This window comes from Panthera tigris, chromosome B4, assembly GCF_018350195.1.
Source record: "Panthera tigris isolate Pti1 chromosome B4, P.tigris_Pti1_mat1.1, whole genome shotgun sequence".
Lineage (NCBI taxonomy): Eukaryota > Metazoa > Chordata > Mammalia > Carnivora > Felidae > Panthera > Panthera tigris.
The window spans coordinates 66,624,219-66,650,978 of record NC_056666.1 but is presented as its reverse complement, the minus strand read 5'-3'; the positions used below and the strand labels follow the sequence as shown (position 1 = coordinate 66,650,978).

General features: G+C 36.0%; 1 protein-coding gene across 2 annotated transcripts in view; it reads right to left on the bottom strand.

The window, feature by feature from the left end:
* CB4H12orf40 (chromosome B4 C12orf40 homolog) overlaps positions 1–26,760 on the bottom strand; it is a 56,687-nt gene that overhangs the window by 5,617 nt on the left and 24,310 nt on the right. Inside the window, exons 7-11 of one of the 2 annotated variants that reach the window (XM_042990805.1) lie at positions 24,957–25,486; positions 24,614–24,683; positions 23,493–23,553; positions 22,945–23,062; positions 8,896–8,956 (exon numbers count right to left, since the gene is read on the bottom strand). In XM_042990805.1, coding sequence (XP_042846739.1) covers positions 8,904–8,956; positions 22,945–23,062; positions 23,493–23,553; positions 24,614–24,683; positions 24,957–25,486 — 832 coding nt within the window. In that variant the 3' untranslated portion in view covers positions 8,896–8,903. The remainder of the gene's footprint in view (positions 1–8,895; positions 8,957–22,944; positions 23,063–23,492; positions 23,554–24,613; positions 24,684–24,956; positions 25,487–26,760) is intronic. The other variant, XM_007090798.3, reaches the window with a different exon arrangement.

The window sequence follows — 26,760 nt, the reverse complement described above, 5'->3', positions numbered from 1 at the left end:
GCATCCAGTATAATATTCTTTCATTATCTGGTTCATTATCTGGAACCAGGTAACTGCAACCAGATAACTGCAACTTGATTGCAAGTAAAGTTTAAAAGTGCACCTAAGAGGCAGGTCCTAACTCCCTACAATGCATAAATACTATAAGTCAACAGTAGCTTCAACAATTCTTGTCCCTTTGTCTATGAAAATGGGTTTCCTCTCAAGAAAAGCCCAAGGAAGGGTGCGAGGGCGGCTCAGTCAGTTAAGCACCCAACTCTTGGTATTCAGCTCAGGTCATGATCTCATGGTTCATGAGTTCGAGCCTCATGTCAGGCTCTCTACTTCTACAAGTAGGGAGATAAAGTAACCAAAGTCAACAACAACAGGGAGCAAGTAACACTCTCCAAAAAACACCTCCTGAAGGGCCAGGCCCTGGACATGTATGACTGCTCTTTAATATAGCAGTTCTTGCAGGTACAAGGCACACAACGAGCTTTTACAACACATAAGGGACAGAAAACTAGCCAAAATGATGAAACAGAAGAATTCTCCTCAAAAGAAATTCCAGGAAGAAATGACAGCTAAAGAATTGCTCCAAACAGATATAAACAATATAACTGAACAAGAATTTAGAATAACAGTCTAAGATTGATTGCTGGGCTTGAAAAAAGCATAGAAGACAGCAGAGAATCTATTTCTGCAGACATTAAGGAACTAAAAAATAGTAATGGTGAATTTTAAAAATGCTATAAATGAGGTGAAAAATAAACTGGAGGCAGTGACAGAATTGAAGAGGCAAGGGGGGGGGAATAGGTGAAATAGAAGATAAAATTATGGAAAAAGAGGAAGCTGAGAAAGAGATTAAAAAAAACTTCTGGATCATGACAGAAAATTACAGAACTAAGTGATTCAAGGAAATGGAACAATATCTATATCATAGGAATTCCAGAAGAGAGAGAAAGGGGCCAAAGGTGTACTTGAGCAAATCATAGCTGAGAATTCCTCAACCTGGGGAAGGAAACAGGCATTGAAATACAAGAGGCACAGAGAACCCCCTTCAGACGTAACTTGAATCAATCTTCTGCACAACATATCATAGTGAAACTGGCAAAATACAAGGATGAAGAGAGAATTCTGAAAGCAGCTAGGGATAAACAGGCCTTAACATAAAAAGGTAGACACATAAGGGTAGTAGCAGACCTATCTACTGAAACTTGGCAGGCCAGAAAGGAATGGCAGGGAATCTTCAATGTGATGAACAGAAAAAATATGCAGCCAAGAACCCTTTCCCAGCAAGTCTGTCATCCAGAATAGAAGGATATATAAAGGTTTTCCCAAATGAAAACTGAAGGAATTCATCACCACTAAACCAGCCCTACATGAGATCCTAAGGGGGATTCTGTGAGTGGAATGCTACAAAGATCACAAAGGACCAGAGACACCACTACAAGCATGAAACCTACAGATAACACAATGACTCTAAACACCTATCTTTCAATAATAACACTGAATATAAATGGACTAAATGTTCCAATCAAAAGACAGAGAATCAGAATGGATAAAAACCAACCAACCAAACAAACAAACAAACAAGACCCATCTATTTTCTGTCTACAAGAGACCAATTTTAGACCTGAGGACACTTTCAGATTGAAATTGAAGGGATGGAAAACCAGCTATCATGCTAATGGAAGTCAAAAGAAAGTTGGAGTAGCCATACTTATATCAGACAAACTAGATTTTAAACTAAAGGCTGTAACAAGAGATGAAGGACATTATATAATAATTACAAGTCAATCCATCAAGAAGGGCTAACAATAAATGTTTATGCACCAAATTTGGAAGCACCCAAATATATACAACAGTTAATCACAAACATCTTATTGGTAAGCAATCTTATTGGTAAGAATGTGGTAATTGCAGGGGACCTTAATACTCCACTTACAACAATAGACAGATCATCTAGACAGAAAATCAATAAACAATAGCCCTGAATGATACACTGGACCAGATGGACTTGACAGATATATTTAGAACTTTTCATCCTAAAGCAGCAGAATGCATATTCTTCTTGAGTGTACATAGAACATTCTCCAAGATAGATCACATATTGGGTCACAAAACAGCTCTCAATAAGATCATACCATGGACACTTCCAGATCACAATGCTATGAAACTTGACATCAACCATAGGAAAAAGTTTGAAAAACCTTCAAATGCATGGAGGTTAAAGAACATCCTACTAAAAAAAGAATGTGTCAACAAGGCAATTAAAGAAGAAACTAAAAAATACATGGAACACATGAAAATTAAAACATAACAATCCAAACCCCTTTGGGATGCAGCAAAGGCATTCCTAAGAGGAAAATATCCTGCAATCCAGGCCTAGCTCAAGAAACAAGAAAAATCCCAAATACAAAATCTAACAGCACACCTAAAGGAAATAGAAGCAGAACAACAAAGAAACCCCAAGGCCAGTAGAAGAGAAATAATAAAGACCAGAACAGAAATAAACAATAGAGAATCCAAAAAAACAATAGAACAGATCAATGAAAGAAACTAAGAGTTGGTTTTTTGAAAACAAACAAAATTGAAAACAAACAAACCCCTAGCCAGACTTCTCAAAAAGAAAAGAGGACCCAATTAGAAAAAAAAATCATGAAGGAAAATTGATTTATCACAATCAATCCCTCAGAAATACAAGCAATTATCAGAGAATACTATGGAAAAGTATATGCCAGCCAACAGGACAACCTGGAAGAAATGGACAAATCCCTAGACACCCACAAACTACCAAAACTCAAACAGGAAGAAATAGAAAATTTGAACAGATCCATAACTAGTAAAGAAATTGAATCAGTTATCAAAAATCTCCCACTGAGAACAAACTGAGGGTTGATGGGCAGTGGGAGGGAGGGGAGGGTGGATGATGGGTATTGAAGAGGACATCTTTTGGGATGAGCACTGGGTGTTGTATGGAAACCAATTTGACAATAAATTTCATATATTAAAAAAAAAATCTCCCAACACATAAGAGTCCTGGACCAGATGGCTTCCCTGGGGAATTCTACCAGACATTTAAAGCAGAGATAATACCTGTCCTCCTCAAGCTGTTCCAAAAAATAGAAATGGAAGGAAAACTTCCAAACTCATTCTATGAAGCCAGCATTACCTTGATTCCCAAACCAGTTAGAGACCCCACAGAAAAGGAGAACTACAGGCCAATATCCCTGATGAACATGGATGCAAAAATTCTCAACAAGATACTAGCAAATCAAATTCAACAGCATATAAAAAGAATTATTCACCATGATCAAGTGGGATTCATTCCTGGGCTGCAGGGATGGTTCAACATTTGCAAATCAATCAATGTGATACATCACATTAATAAAAGAAACGTTAAGAACCATATGATCCCATCAATCGATGAAGAAAAAGCATATGACAAAATTCAGCATCCTTTCTTAATAAAAACCCTTGAGAAAGTCGGGATAGAAGGAACATACTTAAACATCAAAAAAGCCATTTATGAAAAGCCCACAGCTAATATCACCCTCAATGGGAGAAAAACTGAGAGCTTTCCCCCTGAGATCAGGACCATGACAGGGATGTCCACTCTCACCACTTGTTTAACATACTGTTGGAAGTCCTAGCATCAGCAATCGGACAACAAAATGAAATAAAAGACATCAAAATTGGCAAAGAAGTCAAACTTTCACTTTTGCAGACATGATACTCTACATGGAAGACCCAAAAGACTCCACCAAAAGACTCCTAGAGCTGATAACATGAATTCAGCAGAGTCACAGGGTACAAATTCAATGTACAGAAATCGGCTGCATTTTTATACACCAATAATGAAGCAACAGAAAGACAAATAAAGAAACTGATCCCGTTCACAATTGCACCAAGAACCATAAAATACCTAGGAATAACATAACCAAAGATGTAAAAGATCTATATGCTGAAAACTATAGAAAGCTTATGAAGGAAATTGAAGAAGACACAAAGAAATGGAAAAACATGCCATGCTCATGGGTTGTTAAAATGTCAATACTACCCAAAGCAATCTACACATTCAATGCAATCCCAACCAAAATAGCACCAGCATTCTTCTCAAAGCTAGGACAAGCAATCCTAAAATTTGTATGGAACCACAAAAGACCCCAAATAGCCAAAGTAATTTTGAAGAAGAAAACCAAAGCAGGCAGCATCACAATCCCAGACTTTAGCCTCTACTACAAAGCTGTAATCATCAAGACAGCATGGTATTGGCACAAAAACAGACACATAGACCAATGGAACAGAGTGGGTCCGGAATTGGACCCACAAATGTATGGCCAACTAATCTTTGACAAAGCACGAAAGAGTATCCAATGGAAAAAAAGACAGTCTCTTTAGCAAATGATACTGGGAGAACTGGACAGCAACACGAAGAACAAAACTAGACCACTTTCTTACACCATACACAAAAATAAATTCAAAATGGATGGAAGACCTAAATGTGAGACACGAAACCACCAAAATCCTAAAGGAGAATGCAGGTAGCAAATTTTTTAAAAGTTTTTAAAATTTATTTTGAGAGAGAGAGAGAGAGAGAGAGAGAGAGAACGAGAACAAGCAGGGTAGGGGCAGAGAGAGAATCTCAAGCAGGCTCCACACTGTCACTTCAGAGACCTATGTGGGGCTCAAACTCATGAACTGTGAGATCATGACCTGAGCTGAAATCAAGAGTCAGATGCTTAACTGACGGAGCCACCCAGGCATCCCCAGGTTGATAGCAGCTGTAGCACCTTCTTACTACCTTACTTACCTCTTGAGGCAAGGGGAAACAAAAGCAAAAATGAACTACTGGGACTTCATCAAGACAGAAAGCTTCTGCATAGCAAACAATCAACAAAACTAAAATGCAACCTTCAGAATGGGGAGAAGATATCTGCAAATGACATATCTGATAAAGGGTTAGAATCTAAAATCTATAAAGAACTTATTAAACTAACACCCAAAAAACAATTAATCTGGTCAAGATGCAGGCAGAAGACATGAATAGATATTTTTCCAAAGAAGACTTAAGAAGTGCAACAGACGTGTGAAAAGATACTCAACATCACTAATAATCAGGGAAATACAAATCAAAACCATGATGAGACAGGGACCTGGGTGGCTCAGTTGGTTAAGCATCTGACTTCAGCTCAGATCATGATTTCACAGTTCGTGAGTTCGAGTCCTGCATTGGGGTGAGCTTGAGTCCTGCTTCAGGTGAGCTCGAGGCCCCACTTCTCTCTCCCTTTCTGCCCCTCAGGGGATTTTCTCTTTCCCATTTCTGCTCCTCACTCACTTGTGCCCTCTATCTCTCAAAAGAAAAAAAAGAAAACACTATGAGATTTTACCTCACAGCTGTCATAATGGCTAAAACTAACAACACAGGAAACAACAGGTGTTGGCAAGGATGTGGAGAAAGGGGAACTCTCTTGCACTGTTGGTGGAAATGCAAACTGGTACAACCACTCTAAAATAAAGAGTATGGAGGTTATTCAAGAAGTTAAAAGTAGAACTACCCTATGATCCAGCAATTACACTACTAGTTATTTACCCAAAGTATACAAAAATACAGATTTGAAGGGGGACATGCACCCTCATGTTTATAGCAGTATTATCAACAATAGCCAAATTATGGGAAGAGCCCAAATATCCATTGACTGATGAATGGATAAAGAGGATGTGGTGTGTGTGTGTGTGTGTGTGTACATGTATATGTATATATACACATATATACACATATGTGTATATATACATATATATATAATGGAATATTACTCAGCCATCAGAAAGAACCAAATCTTGCCATTTGCAACAACATGCATGGAGCTAGAATGTATGATGCTAAGTGAAATGAGTTAATCAGAGAAAGACAAATATCATGATTTCACTCACATATAGAATTTAAGAAACAAAAGAGATGAACATAGGGGGAGGGAAGGAAATATCTAATATAAAAACAGAGAGGGAAGCAAACCATAAGATTCTCTTACCTATATAGAACAAACTGAGGATTGTTGGAGCAGAGGTGGGTAGGAGGATGAGCTAAATGGGGGTTGGGCATTAAGGAAGGAATCATTCACAATGTATTTTTTTCATTGTTGAAAGAGTATACTTTCAACATGCATCTTCATTGTTTCTCTTTTTTTGCACTAGTTACAAAAAAATAATGTTTATTTTTTGGCAGAGACAGAGTGTGAGTGGGGCAGGGGCAGAGAGAAAGGGAGACAGAATTCAAAGCAGGCTCCAGACTCCAAGCTGTCAGCCCAGAGCCCAACGTGGGGCTTGAACTCACAAACTGTGAAATCACAACCTGGGCCGAAGTCAGACACTCAAACTACTGAGCCACCCAGGTGCCCCTACACTCATTAATTTAAATGAAAATATCAAATAACATTCATGCTGGAATGACAGCTGTTTATTAATTGCAACCGTAGCTAGTTGGCTACTGAAACAAAGATATAGCAAAATCAACAAAAGCATTCTGAGGGGCGCCTGAGTGGCTCAGATAGTTGAGCACCCGACTTGATTTCGGCTCAGGTCATGGTCTCATGGTTCATGAGATCAAACCCCTCACTGGGCTCCACACTGAGAGCACCAATCCAGTTTGGGATTCTCTCTCTCCCTCTCTCTCTGGCCCTCTACTTGCACGCTCTCTCTCCCTCAAATACATAAACATTAAAAAAGAAAAAAAACAAAAGAGGGGTGCCTGGGTGGCTCAGTCAGTTAAGCGTCTGACTTCAGCTCAGGTCATGATCTCACAGTTTGTGAGTTCAAGTCCCGCATCAGGCTGTGTACTGACAGCTCAGAGCCTGCAGCCTGCTTCAGATTCTGTGTCTCCCTCTCTCTGTCCTTCCCTGCTCGTGCTCTCTCTGCCACTCAAAAATAAATAAACATTAAAAAAAAGAAAAAAAAGAAGAAAAAAAATTGTGTGAGAATTAGCTATACACAATGTATAAGAATATTAAATCATGTTGTATACCCTAAATATATACAATTTTTAAAAATATTTATTTACTTATTTAATCTCTACGCCCAATGTGGGGTCTGAACTCATGATCCCAAGATCAAGAGTCAAATGCTCTACGAACTGAGTCAGCCAGGTGCTCCAATACATACAATTTTTGTTTGCCAATTATACCTCAATAAAACCAGAAAAAAAAAAAAAAGTATCTCTCCTTTGACTCAGCAATCCCATTCCTAGAAATTACCCTAAAAATATACCTCCACAACTCAGCAACATATGCACAGAGTTTTTCATTGCAACATTATTTGTAAGAACAAGATCCTGGAAACAACCCAAACATCCATCAACAGGCATTAGCTGAATAAACTATAATCCATCCATATTATGGATTACCATATGGTCATAAATAAAGGATGAAAAAATGTCTAATATTACCATGGAGAACACTTCAGGATGTTTTATTAAATAAATTAATCTATTCAATTAATTTATGAAATATCCTATGTTAAATAAAAAATCTACTATTACATTTAAAACGAGAAAGGCAAGAACTAAGTTTCATGTATATATGTGTGTTTATAAACTTTTAGGCTGTATTTTGGGGAAAAAAACCTGGAATGATAAAACGTAAACCAACAAAAAGCAGCTACTCATCTGATGCAGAAGGAAATAGGGCAGCAAAGATAAGGATTGCAACCAAACTAATGTGTTACATATTCTAAAGGTTAAATTAATTCCAAAAGAAAAAAAGTCCATAAAGATTTCTAGGTATCCTAGTAGACCTAGATATCCTGAAGAATCATTCTATCACAGAATATATAACAAGTGCTAGAAACTTTTATCAATAAAAAGACAGCATAGAATAAAAAGACCACTCAAATCTGAAGTATTTGCTATACACAGTTAATATCTAGGGATATACACATATAGGTATATAAAAGACACATCCCATAAAGAAAGCCCAACTTAAAAGAAACACAGGCAACAAACATGAAAGGCATTTCACAGATGAAACATGGATGGCCAATCGACCTAATTAATAGAGAAATATAAATTAAAAATACAATGCAATACCAGATTGCCAACAATGAGGTACCAGACCCAGTGTTACAATATTTAACAACTAAGACTCCTACCTCTCACTAGTTGAAGTTTAAAATGGCACAATTACTTTGGAAAACATTCTGCATTACCTGGATGAGGTGAAGATGTTCATACCATACGACTACTCAGTTCTGCTTGTAAAACTATATCACAGAGGAATTTTTATACACATGAGTCAGAAGAAATGTCAAGAATTGCCAAAGCAACACTGCTTATCATATCAAAATATTCAAGACAACCTAAATAATCACAGCCAGAGGATGTATAAATAAGCTGTGGTACATTCCCAAAATAGTCGTAAACGATATAGTAGTAAACAAATAATGAAATGTACCAGAGTCAAAAGTATCAAAGTGAACAAACCTCAAAATACATTAGTGGGTGAACAACAACATCAGAAAAATATGTAGAGTTGGCCTCAATTTGTAAAAAGTTCAAAACTAAGCAATGGAAAAGTCTATGTGTGATATCACAAAAAATAAATTCAGGATAATAGTTACCTCTAGGGGGCAGGATAGGAAATGCAATTGAGAAGACCTTCAAAAGTTCTGATTATACATTTCTTAAGCTACAAAGTACATATACGGGTATCAGTTTCATTATTCATTAAACTGTACATATATATTATATATACTCATGTATAATATATACAATAAAAATAAGTGTAATACTAGTATATTCTAACATATCTATGAAATATTTGGTGGCATAAATCTGAAAAAAAAAAACATTTAAAACAACTGATTTTCATTTAAATGTTAGTTCATTTTAAAGAATAAAATTCACTTGATAGTTATACTTACAGATTTTCTTAGATGTTGGCCTGTCTTTTAAAGAACAAGTTCCTCCTTCTTCCATCGGAATCTAGAAGAAAAACAAAATTTTAACAACTCCCAAGTATAAACAGTAATACCCCCTCATATCTCCCTCTTAATCCCACCAATTCATCTTACAGTACTTTTCCTTCACATTAATTCAACAAAGATTATTTTAATACTACAAAGAAAAATTTGCCTGTGATGAATAATAAAGTAAACAAAATTTAATAGGTTTTGAAACAGTAAGCAACAGAATAGACACTTGCTAAGAAACTTATGAAAAGTCTTGAAGTAATCATAGTAAATGCAGTTCAAAAGAGACAAATATATGAATGTAATTTGGAGATTTATTGTTATTCTCTAAATTTAAGTTGGATATCAATTTATTTATTTTCAGGTTTCTTAAATAATAAAGGCCCTCAGAAGTATATATTTTTGTATAGAACAAACCACTGATTTTGATTTTCATCAATTTCTATGTAATTTCTTATTTTCACTTTTTTTTTCTTTTAGTCTTTTTCTCACTAAAAACCAGAATGTTTCTTAATTTCCAAGAAAGTACGGGAGGTTAAGCATCTTCTGTTGTTGTTTTTGTTGTTGATTTCTAACTTAATGAATTATTAGAAAATGTGACTATGAATCTCTCCTTAGACAAATCTCTTAAACTTTCTTTACGGCTCACTACATGAATTATATTTGCAAGTGTATCATGGACTTACAAAAAAATATACATTCTCTGTTGGTAGGATAAAGTGTTTTAAGTAAGATAAAGGAGATTGGATAAAGGAGAAAGCTGCTTACCAAATTGTTTCCCTCTTCTCTTAGGCACAGAGCTAGAGTACATTTCCTAGCCTCCTTTGAAGTCTGTTTGGACATGTGATTTGAATTCTGGTCATAAGCAAAAGTGGTATATGCCACTGCTACCCCTCACCCATAAAAATTTTCCCTAAAACCTCCCACTTCTCTTCCCTTCTGCCATCTGATGTGAACATACATTTATAAACATGGAAACCGCCAGTTAATGACAGCAAAGTCCCCACCAGCTCAGGTTCCTGAATAACTTTATGCAGTAGAGCCTTTTCTCTAATCCCACTACTCAATCATTTAGAAAGTATTATATGTTCAACTCTTAAATAGCACGCAAGCCCCAGACTTGCACCACACACAAGCTGAGAAGGTTATATATACACCAAGGCAAGCACATAATACCAATAGCCACCTCAGATCTGTTTATAGAGGATAAATGACAGAAAAGATCATTCCAAAGAGAAAAAAACTAAATTGTTCAAAGAATTTCCCCCCATAATCCAGGCGAGCAAGACTTCACAATGCCTGCCAAGCTGGATTTCATAATTGGTATGGATCAGTAACTCAGTATTGCCTCTTCTTCTGTTTTAGAATTAATTTTCTATTGCATTTATACTGTCTTTACTCTGACACTATATATTTTATGTATATCTTCTGCTATCTTTTTATTTTCAAAATTTGATTATATTCTACATGTTTCTCTCTCCAATTTAATATTCTTTGAATCTTGATTTTTAAGAAATCAGCTTCTTGGGGCACCTGGATGGCTCAGTTGGTTAAGCATTTTTTCTCCACTTCATCAGGTTTCCTGGTGTGACATGGCAAATTCTGTGAATTCTGAAATTCTTCCATGTGTCTCCATCTCTCAAGTGATTACCTTCCTATTTTTAACAGTCATATTTAAACCTTACTCCTTTATTTAAAAGAAAAATTATTATGTGTTATTTATTTTGAGAGAGAGAGAGACAGAGTGTGAGTGGGGGAGGGGCAGAGAGAGAGGGAGATACAGAATCTGAAGCAAGGCTCCAGGCTCTGAGCTATCAGCACAGAGCCCTGACATGGGGCTAGAACCCATGAGTGTGAGATCATGACCTGAGTCGAAGTTGGACATTCAACCGACTGAGCCACTCAGACACCCCAAACCTTACTCCTTTAGAATTGGTACTAGTTCAAGGTGGCAATGGAGAAGAATGCTTAACTCACCTCCTCCCACAAACACACCAAATCTACAGCTACATACAGAACAATTTCCTTTGAAAAAAACCCAAAAACTAGTTAAAAGACTCCTTCACAATGGGTGAATGTGAAAAAATCCACATGGAAACAAGTTGTGGGGTCCTGGCTGACTCAGTCACCAGAGCGTGTGACTCTTGATCTCAGGGTCATAAATTTGAGCCCCATGCTGGGTGGACAGAGTATTAAAACAAACAAACAAACAAACAAAAACAAACAAACAAAAAAAACTTAAAAAAAAAGTTGGAGAGGCTGAGGCACAATTTCACCACAAATCCTGTCATGGGCTGATAGCAACCCACAATTCAGAGGGAACCCACAACTCTAAAATTCTCCCTGAAGAGCAAGTGCTTTGAACCCTACAACTAATACCTTACCTTTTAAGACCTGCACCTGACAGACAACAACAACAAAACATCAAGTTCTGTATGCCAATGGGACTTGTGTCTATGAGAATAACAAGGCTATGGAAAACTGAGCAACAGTTCTTAAGGGGCTCACACAGGCTCCCTGTAGCTACAACTCATGGTCTAGAAATGAGGCAGCCCACTGAAGTACCCAAGTGTTTTGCAAAAGAAGCCTATGATCATTATATCTGCAGCCTGGGGCTTCTAATTAAACTCACATTAAAGGACCAACTTTAATCCTTTCCAGAGACATCAGAGACTGGGTGCTATCTTTGTGCTCACCCTCTGACCCACTCCAGGTAACTAGTATCTCCCAATAAGGAGACCGTGCACATGTCTGGTGCCCTGGGTTTTGTGGCTGCTGCCCAGGGGACACCCTTGATTACTTAGCTCTGGCAGGCAACAGGTTCCAGGCTCAGACCTTGCATTTGTAGGTCCCATAGGACTGTAACAAACAGAAAAAGAGTTCTGAAACAGCTACCCCGGCAGGGGACAGGAGTGAGAGAAAGCAGAATGAAATGCAACCCCAATCTTTCTATGAAAGAGGCTTATCTAATTATCTTAAATCTTCAGCCTGAGGGGCAGGATTCTAAGTAACACACATTTACAGGGCTGCTGAAATATTCTCCCAAGACTGCAGAGCTCAGCAGGAACCACCTTCACACTCTCCTTCTGCCATTTTCCAGGCTGCAGGTACTGCCGGAAAACAATGCCAATGCACACGTAGAGCCCCAGTTTTTGCAGCTGCTGCCCAGGGGATGTCCTTTGATCATCAGCTCTGGTAACCCCCAGAGCTCTCGTAGGTCCCACAGGACTGTAACAAAGAGTTCTTAACCAGCTACCTATCCAGGGACTAATGATGAGGCAGACCAAAACACCTATTCTTTCTGTGGAAGAGGCCTATTAGCTTATATTAACACCTGTAACCAGAGGGGCAAGCTTGTAATTAAACACACATCTAGGGGCCACCTGCAATCATCTCCAGATACCGTAGAGGCCAGCAGGTACCATCTTCACACTCTCCCTCTGCCATGCCCCACATTGCTGGTGTCACCAAGAAAGGAACTTGTATAAACATCCAACATCCTGGCTTTTGTGGCTGCTGCCCAGAGGACACATCCTTTGATAGGCTGGCTCTGCTGGAGAGCAGGGTTTAGGTTCACAGATCCAACAGGATTACAGCAAACAGAGAAACACTTCCTAACTGGCTATCACATCAGGGCTCAGAGCAGAGGGAACAGACAGATGCTCACTTCCAAGTCTTACCATCAAAGAGGTAAATTTGCATACTTTAAAAAATCCCACCTGAGGGTGTGGCTTCCAATCAAACAACTTGGTTACTGACTGAGATCCTTCCCAGTGGGACACTGGCAGGTTTTGGCATACACTCAACTACTGGGAGCTACTAAAAATAAAGCAGACTACTTGGAAAATCACAAAGGTTTGAGAGACAACAAAGAGATAGGGCAGGATTGAAACAGATTTTATTTCGCAATCAAGGCCCTACCTTCGAGACTAGAAGTGTCTGTTTTATCTAACACACAGAAACCAACAAAGTCAAAGCATTTGAAGACACAGAACAGCATATTCTAAACAAAAGAAAAAAAAAAAAAAAACTTCAGAAAAACCCATCAGTGAAATGAAGATAAGTGATTTATCTGGTAAGAGTTCAAAATAACAATCATAAAAATGCTCTCCCTGAGGTCAGAAGCACAATGCAAGAACTAAGAATTTCAACAAAGAAATAGAAAATATAAGAAATTACCGAACAGAAATCACAGAGCTAAGGAATACAATAACTGAAAAATGTAATAAAAGGAATAGAAAACTTGATGAAGCCAAAGGATAAGGAATTCAAAGACAGGTCAGTGGAATTTATCAACTCAGAGGAGCAACAACAAAAAGGAATTAAAAAAGTGTAAATAGTATAAGGGATTTGGGAACAATATAAAATAAACCAATATTTATATAATAGGAGCTCCAAAAGAAAAATAAGGACACAGGGACAGAAAACTTATTTGAAGAAATTATGGCCGTCAACTTCCCTAACTTGGGGAATGAAACAGACATCCAGAGCCAGGAAGAACTTGGAGTTCCAAATAAGCTGAACCCAAAGAGACCCACATCAAGATACATAATTAAGTGATCAAAGATAAAGACAAGAAGAGAATTTTAAAAGCAGCAAAAGAAAAACAACTTGTTACATACAGGAAAACCCCATAAAACCATCATCAGACTTTTCAGGAGAAACTCTGCAGGCCAGAAGGGAGAGGCACAATATATTCAAAGAAAAAAACTATCAACCAAGAATATTCTACCCAGTAAAGGTGTCCTTCAGAATAGAAGGAGAGATAAGCAAAAGCTAAAGGAGTTCATCTCCACTAGACTTGGCTTTATAAAAAATGTTAAAGGGATTTCCTTAAGCTGAAATAAAAGTTATCAATTAATAACAGGAAAACATATGAAGGTATAAATTTTACTAGTAAAGGTAAAAATATATTAGATTTCAAAAAATATTGTAAAGGCTAATATTGAAAAGTTAATAAAGCTAGTATGAAGGTTAAAGACAAAAGTAGTAAAAACAACAACTACAATAATTTGTTAATAAATACATAAGATGAAAAGAAGTTGTGACATCAAAAACATAAAATGTTGGGGGGTTAGTAAAACTGTAGAGCTTAAAAATGCATTTGAACTTAAGTTTTTATCAGCTTAAAATGGACCATTATCAGAAGTTGTTTTATATAACCCTCATGGTAACCACAAAGCAAAAGCCTATAGTAAATAAACAAGACATGAAAAGAAAAGAAACTAAGCATAACACAATGGAAAAATCATTAAATTACAAAGGAACAGAGCAAGAGAAGAAACAAAGGAATTATAAACCAACCAAAACATGAGTAAAATGGCAATAAACCCATGTCTATCAATAATGACAAATATAAATGGACTAAATTTCTCCAATCAAAAGAGACAGAGTGACCAAGTGGATTAAAAAAAAAAAAAAAAAGACCCATGTATATGCTGCCTTTGAGAGACTCATTTCACACATAAGGACACACACACACATACTGAAAGTGAAATGATGGAAAAAAGACATTTCATGAAAATGGAAACCAAAAGAAAACTGGAATAGATACACATATATCAGACAAAATAGACTTTAAAACAAGACCATTGTAAGAGGCAAAGAGGGTCATAGTATAATGAAACAGGGTGAATCCAAGAAGAAAATACAACTTTTGAAAATATGTATGTACCCAACATAGGAGTAGCTAAATATATAATTGTAGGGGACTTTAATACCCCATGTTCATCAACTGACAGATCCTCCAGACAGAAAATCAATAAGGAAACACTGGCCTTAAATGACACTTTACATCAGATGTACTAAACAGACATATACAAAGCATTTCATCCAAAAACAATAGTGTACACATTATTTTCAAGCACATACTAAATATTTTCCATGACAGACTGTATATTAGGCCACACAACAAGTCTTATTAAGTTTACTAAGATTGAAACCACATCAAGCATGTTTTGAAACCGTAATGATATGAAAATTTACAAGGAGGAAACTGGGAAATTGACAAATACATGGAGATTAGACAACATGCTCCTAAACAACCAATGGATGAAAAAATAATTTAAAAAATTTTAAATATCTTGACACAAATAAAAATGGAAATACAAAATACCAAAACTTTTGGGATGCAGCAAAAACAGATCTAAGTGGGAAGTTTGTGGTGATAAACACCTACCTTAAGAAACAAGAAAGATCTCAAACAACCTAACTTTATATCTCAGGGAACTAACAAACTGAACCTACAGTTAGTAGAAGAAAGTAAATAACAAAGATCAGAGTAGAAATAAATGAATTAGAAACTAAAAAGACAATACAAAAGATTAATGAAACTGAGAGTTGGTTGTTTGAAAAGATAAAAAAAAAAAAAACAAAAAAAAACCGATGAACTGTTCAGCCAGACTCAACAGGGGAAAAAAGAGAAAGGACTCAAAATCAGAAATTAAAGAGATGTTACAACTGATAACAGAGAAACACAAAAGATCATAAGAGACTACTACAAACAATGATAAATCAACAAACTGAATGACCCAGAAGAAATTAATAAAATTCCTAAAAGATGCAACCTACCAAAATTGATTCATTAAGAAATCGAAAATATGAATAGCACCAGTTACTAGTAAAGAGAATGAATCAGTAATCAAAAACTTCCCAATAAGCAAAAGTCCAGGACTAATGGCTTCACTGGTGAATTCTATCAAACTAACAAACTTTTAAAAAATTACTACAAATCCTTCTTAAAAATCTGCAAAAAAAAAAAAAAAAAATAGAGAAAGGAACACTTCCAAACTCAATGTATGAATATTACCTGATACCAAAAACAGAAAAGAACACAAGAAATTACAGCACACTATCCCTAATGCAACATATATTTAAAAATCCTGAAAAATATTAGCAAACTGAATTTAACAATACATTAAAAGGATTATACACAATGATCAAGTGAGATTCATTCCAGGAATGTAAAGATGGTTCAACACTAAAGTATAAAAATCATATGATCATTTCAAAAGATGCAGAAAAAGTATTTGTCAATATTTGACACTCATTCATGATTAAAACTCGCAACAAATGAGTATAGAAGGAACACATCTCAACAGAATAAAAGCCATATATGTTAAACCTGTAGCTAACATCCTACTCAACAGTGCTTAAGTTTTTCCTCCATGATCAGGAACAACACAAGGATGTCTACACTCACCACTTTTATTCAACATAACACTAAAAGTCCTAGTTAGAGCAATCAGGCAAGAAAAATAAATAAAATGCATACAAAACAGAAAAGAACAATGAAAATTATCTTCGTTTGCAGATAAAAGGATACTACATATAGAACACACTAAACATTCCACCAAGAAACTGTTAGAAATAATAAATTTAGTAAAGTTGCAGGATACATAACATATAAAATCAACTTCATTTCTCTACACTAATAATGAACTATCAGAATGAGAAATTAAAGAAACGATCCCATTTACAACTGCATCAAAAAGGATAACATACCTAAAAACATATTTAATCACAGAGGTGAAAGATCTGTACACAGAAAACTGTAAGACATTGGTGAACAGAAGACACACTGAAAAAAAGAAAGAAAAGACACAAAGATAATCCATGTTCACGATTGTAAGAATTTATCTTGTTAAAATGCCCATACTACCCAAAGCAGATCCAATGCAATCTCTACCAAAATTCCAAGGTACTTTTCATAGAAGTAGAACAAATAATTCTAAAAGATGTAAGGAACCACAAAAGACCCTAAATAACCAAAGCTTGAGGAAAAGAACAAAGCTAGAAGCATCACACTTCCTAATTTCAAACACTATTAAAAAGCTATGGTAATCAACACAGTATGGTACTGGCATAAAATAGGCATAGACCCAGAGAACATAAGAGAAATCAGAGAAGTAAATACATATATAATGGCCAACTAATTTACAACAAAGGAGCCAAGAATGTACTGTAGGGAAAGGACAGTCTCTTCAATAAATGGTGCTGGAAAACTGGATAGCTAAATGCAAAAGAATGAAAATGGACTCCTATATTACACCATACACAAAAATTAACTCAAAATGGAATAAAGACTTGAACATAAGGCCTGAAACCATAAAGTTGCTAGAAGAAAACCTAGGAGATAAGTTCCTTGACATTGATCTTGGCAATGATTTTTTGGATTTGACACCAAAAACAAAGGTAATTAAAGCAAAACTAAACAAGTGAGGCTACATCAAACTAAAAAAAACTTCTGCACAGCAAAGGAAACCAAAAACAAAATGAAAAGGCAACCTACAGAATGGAAGAAAATATTTGTAAACCATTTATCTAATAAGGGGTTAATATCCAAAATATGTAAATAACTCCTAAATCTCAAAAAAAACAAAAACAAAAACAAAAAAACAATCTAATTAAACAATAGGCAGAGGAACTGAACAGACTTTTTTCCAAAGATGACCTACAGATGGCCAACAGGTACATGAAAAGGGTGCTCAATACCATGAATCATCAAGAAAACGCAAATCAAAACCACAATGAGACAACACCTCACACTTGTTAAAATGGCTAATACCAAAAAAACAAGAACTAACAAGTATTGGCAAGGATGTGGAGAAAAGGAAGCCTTGTGTACTGTTGGTGGGAATGTAGATTAGTCAGCTGCTATGTCAGACAGTATAGAGCATCCTCAAAAAAGAAAAACAGAACTACCATGGGATCCAGCAAATCCACTTCTAGTAATTTTTCTAAAGGAAATGTAAACACTAACTCAAAGTGATTGTCCTCACTCCCTTGCTCATTGCCATTATTTACCATAGCTAAGACATGCAAATGAACTAAGTGTCCATAGATGTTTGAATGGATAAAGAAGATGTGGTATACATCTGCAAAGGAGTATTATTCAGCCATATTAAAGAAGAAAATCCTGCCATTTGCAACAGGGATGGAACTTGAGGGTATCATGAAGAATGAAATAAGTTAGAGAAAAACTAATACCATATGGTCTCACTTATAACGTGCAATGTGAAAAAAAATTAAAATACAAACTCAAAGAGAGGGGCCTGGGGCTGCTCTTTGGTTACGTATCTGACTCTTGATCTCAGCTCAGGTCTTGATCTCAGGGTTATGAGTTCAAGCCCCATGTTGGTCTCCACACTGAGCATGGAGCCTAATTAAAAAACAAAACAAAGTATAGATTCAGAGAACAGACTGGTGGTTTCAGAGGTGGGACTGGGTATGGGCAAAAAGGATGGATGAAGGCTGTCAAAAGATACAATTTCCACTTACAAAATAAATAAGCCCTGGGGATGTAATGTACAACCTGGTGATTATAATTAGTAAAACTATATAGTACATTTAAAAGTTGCTAAGACATCTTAAAAGTTCTCATAAGAAAAAACAATTTTTTAAAAAATGTTTATTTATTTTGGAGAGAGGGCTGGAGGGGCAGAGAGAGAGAGAGAGAGAGAGAGAGAGAGAGAGAGAGAGAGGCAGAGAATCTGAAACAGGCACTGCACTGTTAGTGCAGACCCTGATGCGGGGCTTGGACTCATGAACTGTGAGATCATGACCTGAGCGGAAGCCAGAAGTTTAACCAACTGAACCACCCTGGTGCCCCAGAAAAAACAAAATTTTTACTGTGGTATGGTAATGGATGTTAACTAGACTTATTTTGGTGATCATTTCACATTTTATACATCAAATCATGATGTATACCTGAAACTAACAAATCATTATATGTAATTAAATCTTAATTTAAAAATTATTTTTATACTCCTCCAAGACCCTGTTCTCTCCTATTCCCTTCCACATCCAACAAAAGGATCTTGGGAACACCACTTCTTCTCCATTCCCTACAATCTGCCATCCAAGATGGATTTTTGTTTGCTTCTCTGTCTTAATTCTGCCTCAGTAGGAACTAACTGTTTTGATTTTACCCAGCCAGTGGGAAGGCACAGCCCTGCCTTTCTTCTGCGCCTACTCCTTCCTTCTTCCTTTCCTGTGCTGACTCCTGCCTTGGTCGCTCTTGTAGAATTTAAGATTTTAGCCAAAGTTTCACTACACCTTTAGCCCTGTCCATGAGTCACAAATTATAAGCCCCATGTCTAGTCTATCCAAAGACCTCCTTATAGTACTTGATTCCCTGCAGGCTCTACCCTAACGGGCTTATTTTCTTTTCCAACTTGCTCTAGCCACATTTAACCTGTCATAGATATAGTCAAAAAGAGGTTTTTTGTTTTTTGTAAGTATTTTAACCTGCTGATAATTCCTTCTTTGAGCGAATATATATTATTCTTTTTTTAATGTTTATTTATTTTGAGAGAGAAATAGAGAGAGAGAGGCAGAGAGAGAGAGACACAAAACCTGAAGCAGGTTCCAGGCTCTGAGCTGTCAGCACAGAGCCCAGCGCAGGGCTCGAACTCACGAAGTGTGGGATCATGACCTGAGCCAAAGCCGGATACTCATCTGACTGAGACACCCAGGTGCCCCACAATTATTTCATTCTTATTTAATAATCTAAAATGAGTTTTTCAGGTCAGCAATTTTCTTCCAACTAGTGATTTAGAAACTCAGTCCCTCCCATCTTGTGGCTGCAAACATCCCTTAGGGCTTCACTACCATGTAGCTATCACATGAGGGGTAACATGGAGAAAGAATCCCCTCCTTTTACAGTGCATGAAAATGATGCACATCACTGCTGATAACATTCTGTTTGGAGATCTCACCACATGGCCAAATTTAGTTGAATGGAAGATTAGAAAATGTGCTCCTTGGGGCTTCTGGGTGGCTCAGCTGGCTAAGCATCTGACTTTGGCTCATGTCATGATCTCACAGTTTGTGGGTTCGAGCCCCATGTCAGGCTCTGTACTAACAGCTCAGAGCCTGGAGCCTGCTTCAGATTCTGTCTCCCCTCTCTCTCTGCCTCTCCCTTGTTCATGCTCTCTCTAAAAAATAAACAAATATTAAAATTAAAGAAAATGTGTTCCTTGACTGGGTAGCCCTTTCACAGTAACAGCTCTATTCTGTAAAAGAGGGCACATAAAATTTGATGGAGAGTTAACCTTTTCTGCAACCATCTCCCATGTTTTCAGTCTTGGTGGCATCATCCCATCAACCTTTACCCAAATCATAAATACAGGACTTCAGTTTTTCCCTTTTCACTTAACTAATCACCAAGCTCTATCAAAACTAGACCTTCTAATTCTTTGTGATAGCTCTTGTTTCCATCCTCACTGCCACTCCTCAACTTTTTAATACTCTGATGTTTGTAATATTCCTCTGCTAAAAAATTTTTAGTGGCTGTTTGATGATAGGGAATTAAATTGTTATACGTCCTACAAAGTCTTTTATGACCTGGCCCTTTATAATGCCCAGCGTTATCTCCTGCCATTCCTCCACCTTATAATTTATGCTACAGTAGAAGCAATAACAGTAAGTAGAATGAAACAACTTACTTACAGTTTCTTTTTTATTTTTCTTTTAACGTTTATTCATTTTTTGAGAGACAGAGACACAGCGTGAGTGGGGGAGGGGCAGAGAAAGAGACACAGAATCCAAAGCAGGCTCCAGGCTCTGAACTGTCAGCACAGAGCCCGACACGGGGCTGGAACTCACAGACTGTGATATCATGACCTGGGCCAAAGTCAGATGCTTAACTGACTGAGCCACCCAGGCACCCCCTTACTTACAGTTTCTAAAACAACCTATATTCCCTCACCTCTTAGTTTCTATCTAAATTGTTCCTTCTTCATAGGATAAAGGCAGTTTGTCCATTTGGTAAACTTACACCCAAATCAAAAATGTTCTCCTCTATCACATCTTCCTCTGACTGACCATGAAACTTAGAACCGTCATCTTTATTTTTTATTATTGAAGTATAACTGACATAAAAGATTATATTAGTTGTAGGTGTATAACACACTGATTTGACAATCCTATATATTACTCAATGTTCACCATAAGTGTAGTTACCAACTATCATCATACATTATTACAATATGATTGACTACATTCCCTATACTGTACTTTTCATTTCTGTGACTTATTTTTTTTTTTTAAGTGGAAGGTTTTACCCCTTAATCCTCTTCACCTATTTCGCCGATCCCTCATTAGCCTCCCCACTGGCAAATACCAGTTTGTTCCCTATATTTAAAAGTCCAGGTTTTTTGTTCATTTTTTTTTTTTTTTAATTTTTTTTTTTCAACGTTTTTTATTTATTTTTGGGACAGAGCGAGACAGAGCATGAACGGGGGAGGGGCAGAGAGAGAGGGAGACACAGAATCGGAAACAGGCTCCAGGCTCCGAGCCATCAGCCCAGAGCCTGACGCGGGGCTCGAACTCACGGACCGCGAGATCGTGACCTGGCTGAAGTCGGACGCTTAACCGACTGCGCCACCCAGGCGCCCCTGTTCATTTTTTTTATTCCACATATAAGTAAAATAATATGGTATGTCTTTCTCTGATTTATTTCACTTAGCATAATAATACTCTGTAGGTCCATTCATGTCACAGATGGCAAGATCTCATTCTTTTTTGTGGCTGAGTAATATTCCACTGTGTGTGTGTGTGTGTGTGTGTGTGTGTGTGTGTGTCCCTACACACACACACACAAACACACACACACGTACCACAATTTCTTATTCATTCATCTACTGATGGACATTTGGGTTGTTTCCAAATCTTGGCTACAATAAACAATGGGGCGCATATATCTTTTCAAATTAGTGTTTTTGGTTTCTTTGGGTAAATAACCCAGTATTTAGGACTGTATAGAGTTTTTATTTTTAATTGTTTAAGGAACTTCCATACAGTTTTACAAAGCAGCTTCACCAATTTACATTCCTACCAACACTGCAAGAAGGGTTTCCTTTTCTCCACATCCTTGCCAACACTTGTTATTTCTTATCTTTTTGATACTGGCCATTCTGACTGGTGTGAAATCACATCTCATTGTGGTTCTGTTTTGCATTTCCCTAATGATTAATGATATTGAGCATCTTTTCATGTGTTTGTTAGGTATCTGTCTACTCTGGAGAAATGTCTGTTTAGGTCCTCTGCTCATTTTTAAATCAGATTGTTTACTTTCCTGGTGTTAAGCTGTATGAGTTCTTTATATATTTTGGATAATAACCCCTTATTGGATATACCATTTACAACTATCTTCTCCCATTAAGAAGGTTGCATTCTTGTTTTGTCAGTAGTTTCTTTTGCTGTACAAAAGCCTTTTATTTGGGTGTATTTTGGTTCATTTTTGCTTTTGTTTCCCTTGCCTAAGGAAACAAAACCAGAAATATGTTGCTAAGGTCAAGAAGAACAAAGCTGAAGGTATCACAATCCCAGATTTCAAGATATACTACAAAGCTACAGGACTCAAAACAGTATGGTACTGGCACAAAAACAGACACATAGATCAATGGAATAAGATAGAGAGCCCAGAAATAAACCCACATCTATATGGTCAATTAATGTACAATAAAGGAAGAAAGAGTAACAATGGGGGAAAGTCTTTCCAATAAACCAGATAGCTACATGCCAAAGAAGAAAACTGGGCCACTTTATGTATACCATAGATAAAAGTGAATTCAAAATGGATTAAAGATCTAAATGTGAGAACTGAAACCATAAAACTCCTTTAAAAAACTTAGAAGAAGTGTCTTTTACTAAGTTTCTACAAACCTTTGTAATTGGAGCAATATATCTAAATGTACTAGGTTCTTTTTTTCTGTTTCAGGCTAGCTACCATAGCTTCCCTAAGATAGGTTCCATGCCCTTTCCTCTCTGTACCTTTCAGTGTCTGGTGCATAAAAGAATGTAAGCTTCAGAAAACAAAAACTTTTTTTCACCACTGTTGCAACAGTGTCTAGCATATAGGAGACCCTCAATAAATTCTATTATATGAATACATATTATGTATTCAATGCATATTCATCATAGAAAAAGAGAAAACAATTAGTATATGTGAAAATACAGAGTCAGGTAAGAGTCTGAATCCTGGTTTGAGTGTGTTACCTTGAACAATTTCTTTAATCTCTCTGAACTTGAGTCTCTTTTGCATTGAAGACCTTACAGGATCGGGCTCTTGGAGATTAGAAGTAAAGTACATAAAGCTCCTAGCACACAGCCTGGACTGTTGAAACAATCACACACCCTTATTACCTTATTATTACCAGTGGTTATAACTTACATAACCAGTGCTTATAGATCTTTCAGTATTCTTAAACATATAACTATGCTGACCATAGGATACTGAAACCTGATGTTTTCATCTTGGAAAAAATTTTATAGGACTTATAAGAAGAATTTTTTAAGTATCTAGATTGGTTTATCTTAAAGCATGTTACACTTTTTTAAAAGGTGGTAATTTTACGTCTAAGCTATAATTTCCCCAAAGTGAAAAAAAATAAAACAAAGAAAAAGTATTAACCTAAAAAGAAATTTTTTGATAAAAACTAACTTTAAATCAAACTTTAAACCAAAGTAAACTGCCAACCAGTATTATTATATTATCACATAATACAACTGACTTAATTGGAAAAATAATGTAAGATGTACTTTACCTCACCAAATCCCAAGTCCCATGATGGATTAGAATGCAATCCTTCCAAAGAGATATTACCCCTAAGGATCATAAATAAGATGCTTTTAAAGCGTGCTTTAATCCTACTGAAAACCCTTGTTCTAAATTATTGTTCCCAATGTTGGTTTCAGATCAGAATTACAAGGGAAGCTTTTCAAAAAACAGATTCATAAGCTCCAGCCTAAAGAGCTTATTTATTATATGTGGATCAAACTTGGCATTTTTAATTCAAAAAAATCACCCCTTCAAGTTATGTGGACCTTTAGCCAGATTTGAGGACCATGTTCTAAATCACTTTCATAAAGTACATTCAAAAATTCAAGGCCTACAATGTTTTTTATTCACACGTTTCTGAAAATTTGAGTATCTGTCAACAAAGTAGCTACTTTGTTGATTTTAAGTTGTGAATCTACATTTTAATTAATTTGTTGTGTCAATCCCATAAAAATAGCATTTATGTACTCTTTTTATAAATACATTTAAATGTTTCCATAAGAAATACTTTCAGAATAAAAATATATGCTAGTTCATGATTTTCAATGACCAAAATCTGACTACATCATAATCACTACAAAAAAAGTTTGTGCTCTTCTGAAACTAGAACTTTTGTTTAATTACCTATAATAACAGTCCCATAAACTGTTAATATGCTTGCTTATGCTATTAATATTTGAATTCTATCCCTCTCTTGTTCTGATTTTATACTAACCAAGCAATCTTCCCATAAAGAACTGCCAAAAGTTGGGAAATATGCTCACCATGCAAGGAAGCATTGCTATACATGTGACTCTTCTATTTCTTACTATAAATTAATAAACTGACACTATGGTGGGTACATAAGTTTCTTATATATACGTAAGTCAGTTTTCCCAAATCTAATTAATACTATCATTCCAGATATTTTTGCACTGCAAATATGAGCACCATACTCTCAAGTGGGGTGGTATTACCAAGATTCTGGTAAGTGGTAAGCCTTCCTTGAGGCTGGTCTACCCACTCTCAGACAGCTATTCGCCTACCTCATTTTGCATCAGGTCAAACCTTCAACATGCATCACACTAGATCCTGATTTGTATTCCCTGGATTTACCTAAAAACTTACATATAATTCACCGGATGTTTCTGGATTTCATTCTGTGGTGTCTTCTCTTGGCAATCACTTTCAAATTTTCCTTTAAAAATAAAAACATGCACTGAACCAAAACCTTAACATAGACCATCTCTGTTTTTTAATTTAAAGCTTATGACCCATACAGAGGGGAATTACTGATACAAAAAGTCATGTAATACAATGCTATTTTTAATTTCATAAGGCTTCCTAAACACACACACACACACACACACACACACGAGGGCACGCATGCACGCGCGCACACACACACACACACCTAAAACTGAAAACAAAAAAACCCCAATAAATTATGTTTTTCGTGTATGACACTCACCTTTATTTTCAGAGCTGGCTATACAACAATCCTTCTTAAAAGATATCGTAAAAGTATTTCTTTCATTATTGTTGTACTCTTTCTGATACTTCTTGTTTGGCTGACACCTCTCTGGATAATGTGTTTCATTAAAAGTCGAACAACTAAAAGTCAACTCTGGATCTGTAAAAATACTTCTAATGCATTGACCAGCTGAATGATTTTTATCAGAATTTGTGTTTGCGCAACTATCTCCCATACTGTCATAACCACACTTGTCAAAGGTTTTCTTTATCCTCTGTTGATCTGTGTTTAATAAATTGATCACATTTTCACTAATAAAAGAGTTACAATTCTCTGATATAAGGCTGGCTGTTGGCTGGTTCATGTCTTCAAGAAAATTTGAAACCTCTCTTCTATTTTCTCTCCAAATAGGTTGTACTGATTGTTTTTCAGTAATAAAGTCTGTTTGTCTTTGCTCATTCATGCTTCCACAATCTTCACCCATAACTGTAACAGGTCTTCCAGTAAGGAAATTCCTATTTCTTGGACTTTGGGATACATAAAAACATATTTAGAAAGAAAAAAAATAGGGCATTTTCATTTTGAAGCACTTAAATTCTTAGAGAACATATCAAGTAGCTACTAACAATTACTTAGACTATGTTTTAATTTTTTTTAATTAAAAAAATATTGCTTTGGGTGGAAATTTGTCTAATGTATTCTTCTAGTGCTTTAGTAAGTATAAAATTAATCTACACTTAGTTCAGTATTTCATCATGAAAAATTAGTATGGGTTCAATTTACTATTATGTTAATAAAACAAAATATGCCCAACCTATATATAGTTTGTTTTCTGTAACAAGATCTAGTGAATAACCTAGACACTGTGTGTAGCTGCTGCTTCATTTAACCAGGGAAAGATATTTAAAGACTGTACAGAGAAAAGTTATCCTGTGTTAAAACATAAAATCAAATAATCATGGGAATATTAGAACAGCTTTTTTTTCAACCTAACAATTCTAAAGTTCTCAAGGCAGAAAAACATATATACAAGTGCGTATATAAGTAATCTAAGATATAAGATAAATTAGATGAAAAGGTAAGACTAGATAACTTTTAAGTTCCTTCTAATGAGGAAATCATAATTCTAACATGTCCAATTTGTATCAGATCAAAACTATCATAGAACACAATTAGAAATCAAGATATTCTGGATTTTGTTGCCATTGACTATCAACAAATTTACCTGGGATTGAGTTGTTGCAAAGATTGGAGGTAACAAAGAAATTTAGAAAAGATATATAGACTACCAAAACTCTGATTTCCATTTTTTAAGTTATTTATTAAATACTTAATGAGCATGTATGTCTGCTGTGTTTCCAGACACTATGCCATATGTTGTGGGCAGAGAGATAAAAGAGTTAAGTTTACTTTTAAGCAGTGAGAGATGTTTTACCCATGTATGTTCATAGATAACGATCCTACACTGTTTCACAATATAGGTCTCATTGATGTTTTGGACAGAATGATGCTATTATGTTATACCAAAAGACATAACCTATACTATGCAGTAATATACATCTTAACACCAGAGAAATTTTATTACTCTAAATAAAAAAAAAAAAGTAAAGGAAGGCTTATTTATGTGTATTAAACACATTTAATGTATTCCTACTATGTAGAAGGAGACAACACAGCTTATATTCTAGTTCAGGAAAATTATAAATACATAACCATTAGGGCACCAGGGTGGGTCAGTCAGCCAAGTGTCCGACTCTTGATTTTGGCTCAGGTCACCATCTCACAGTTTGTAAGATCAAGC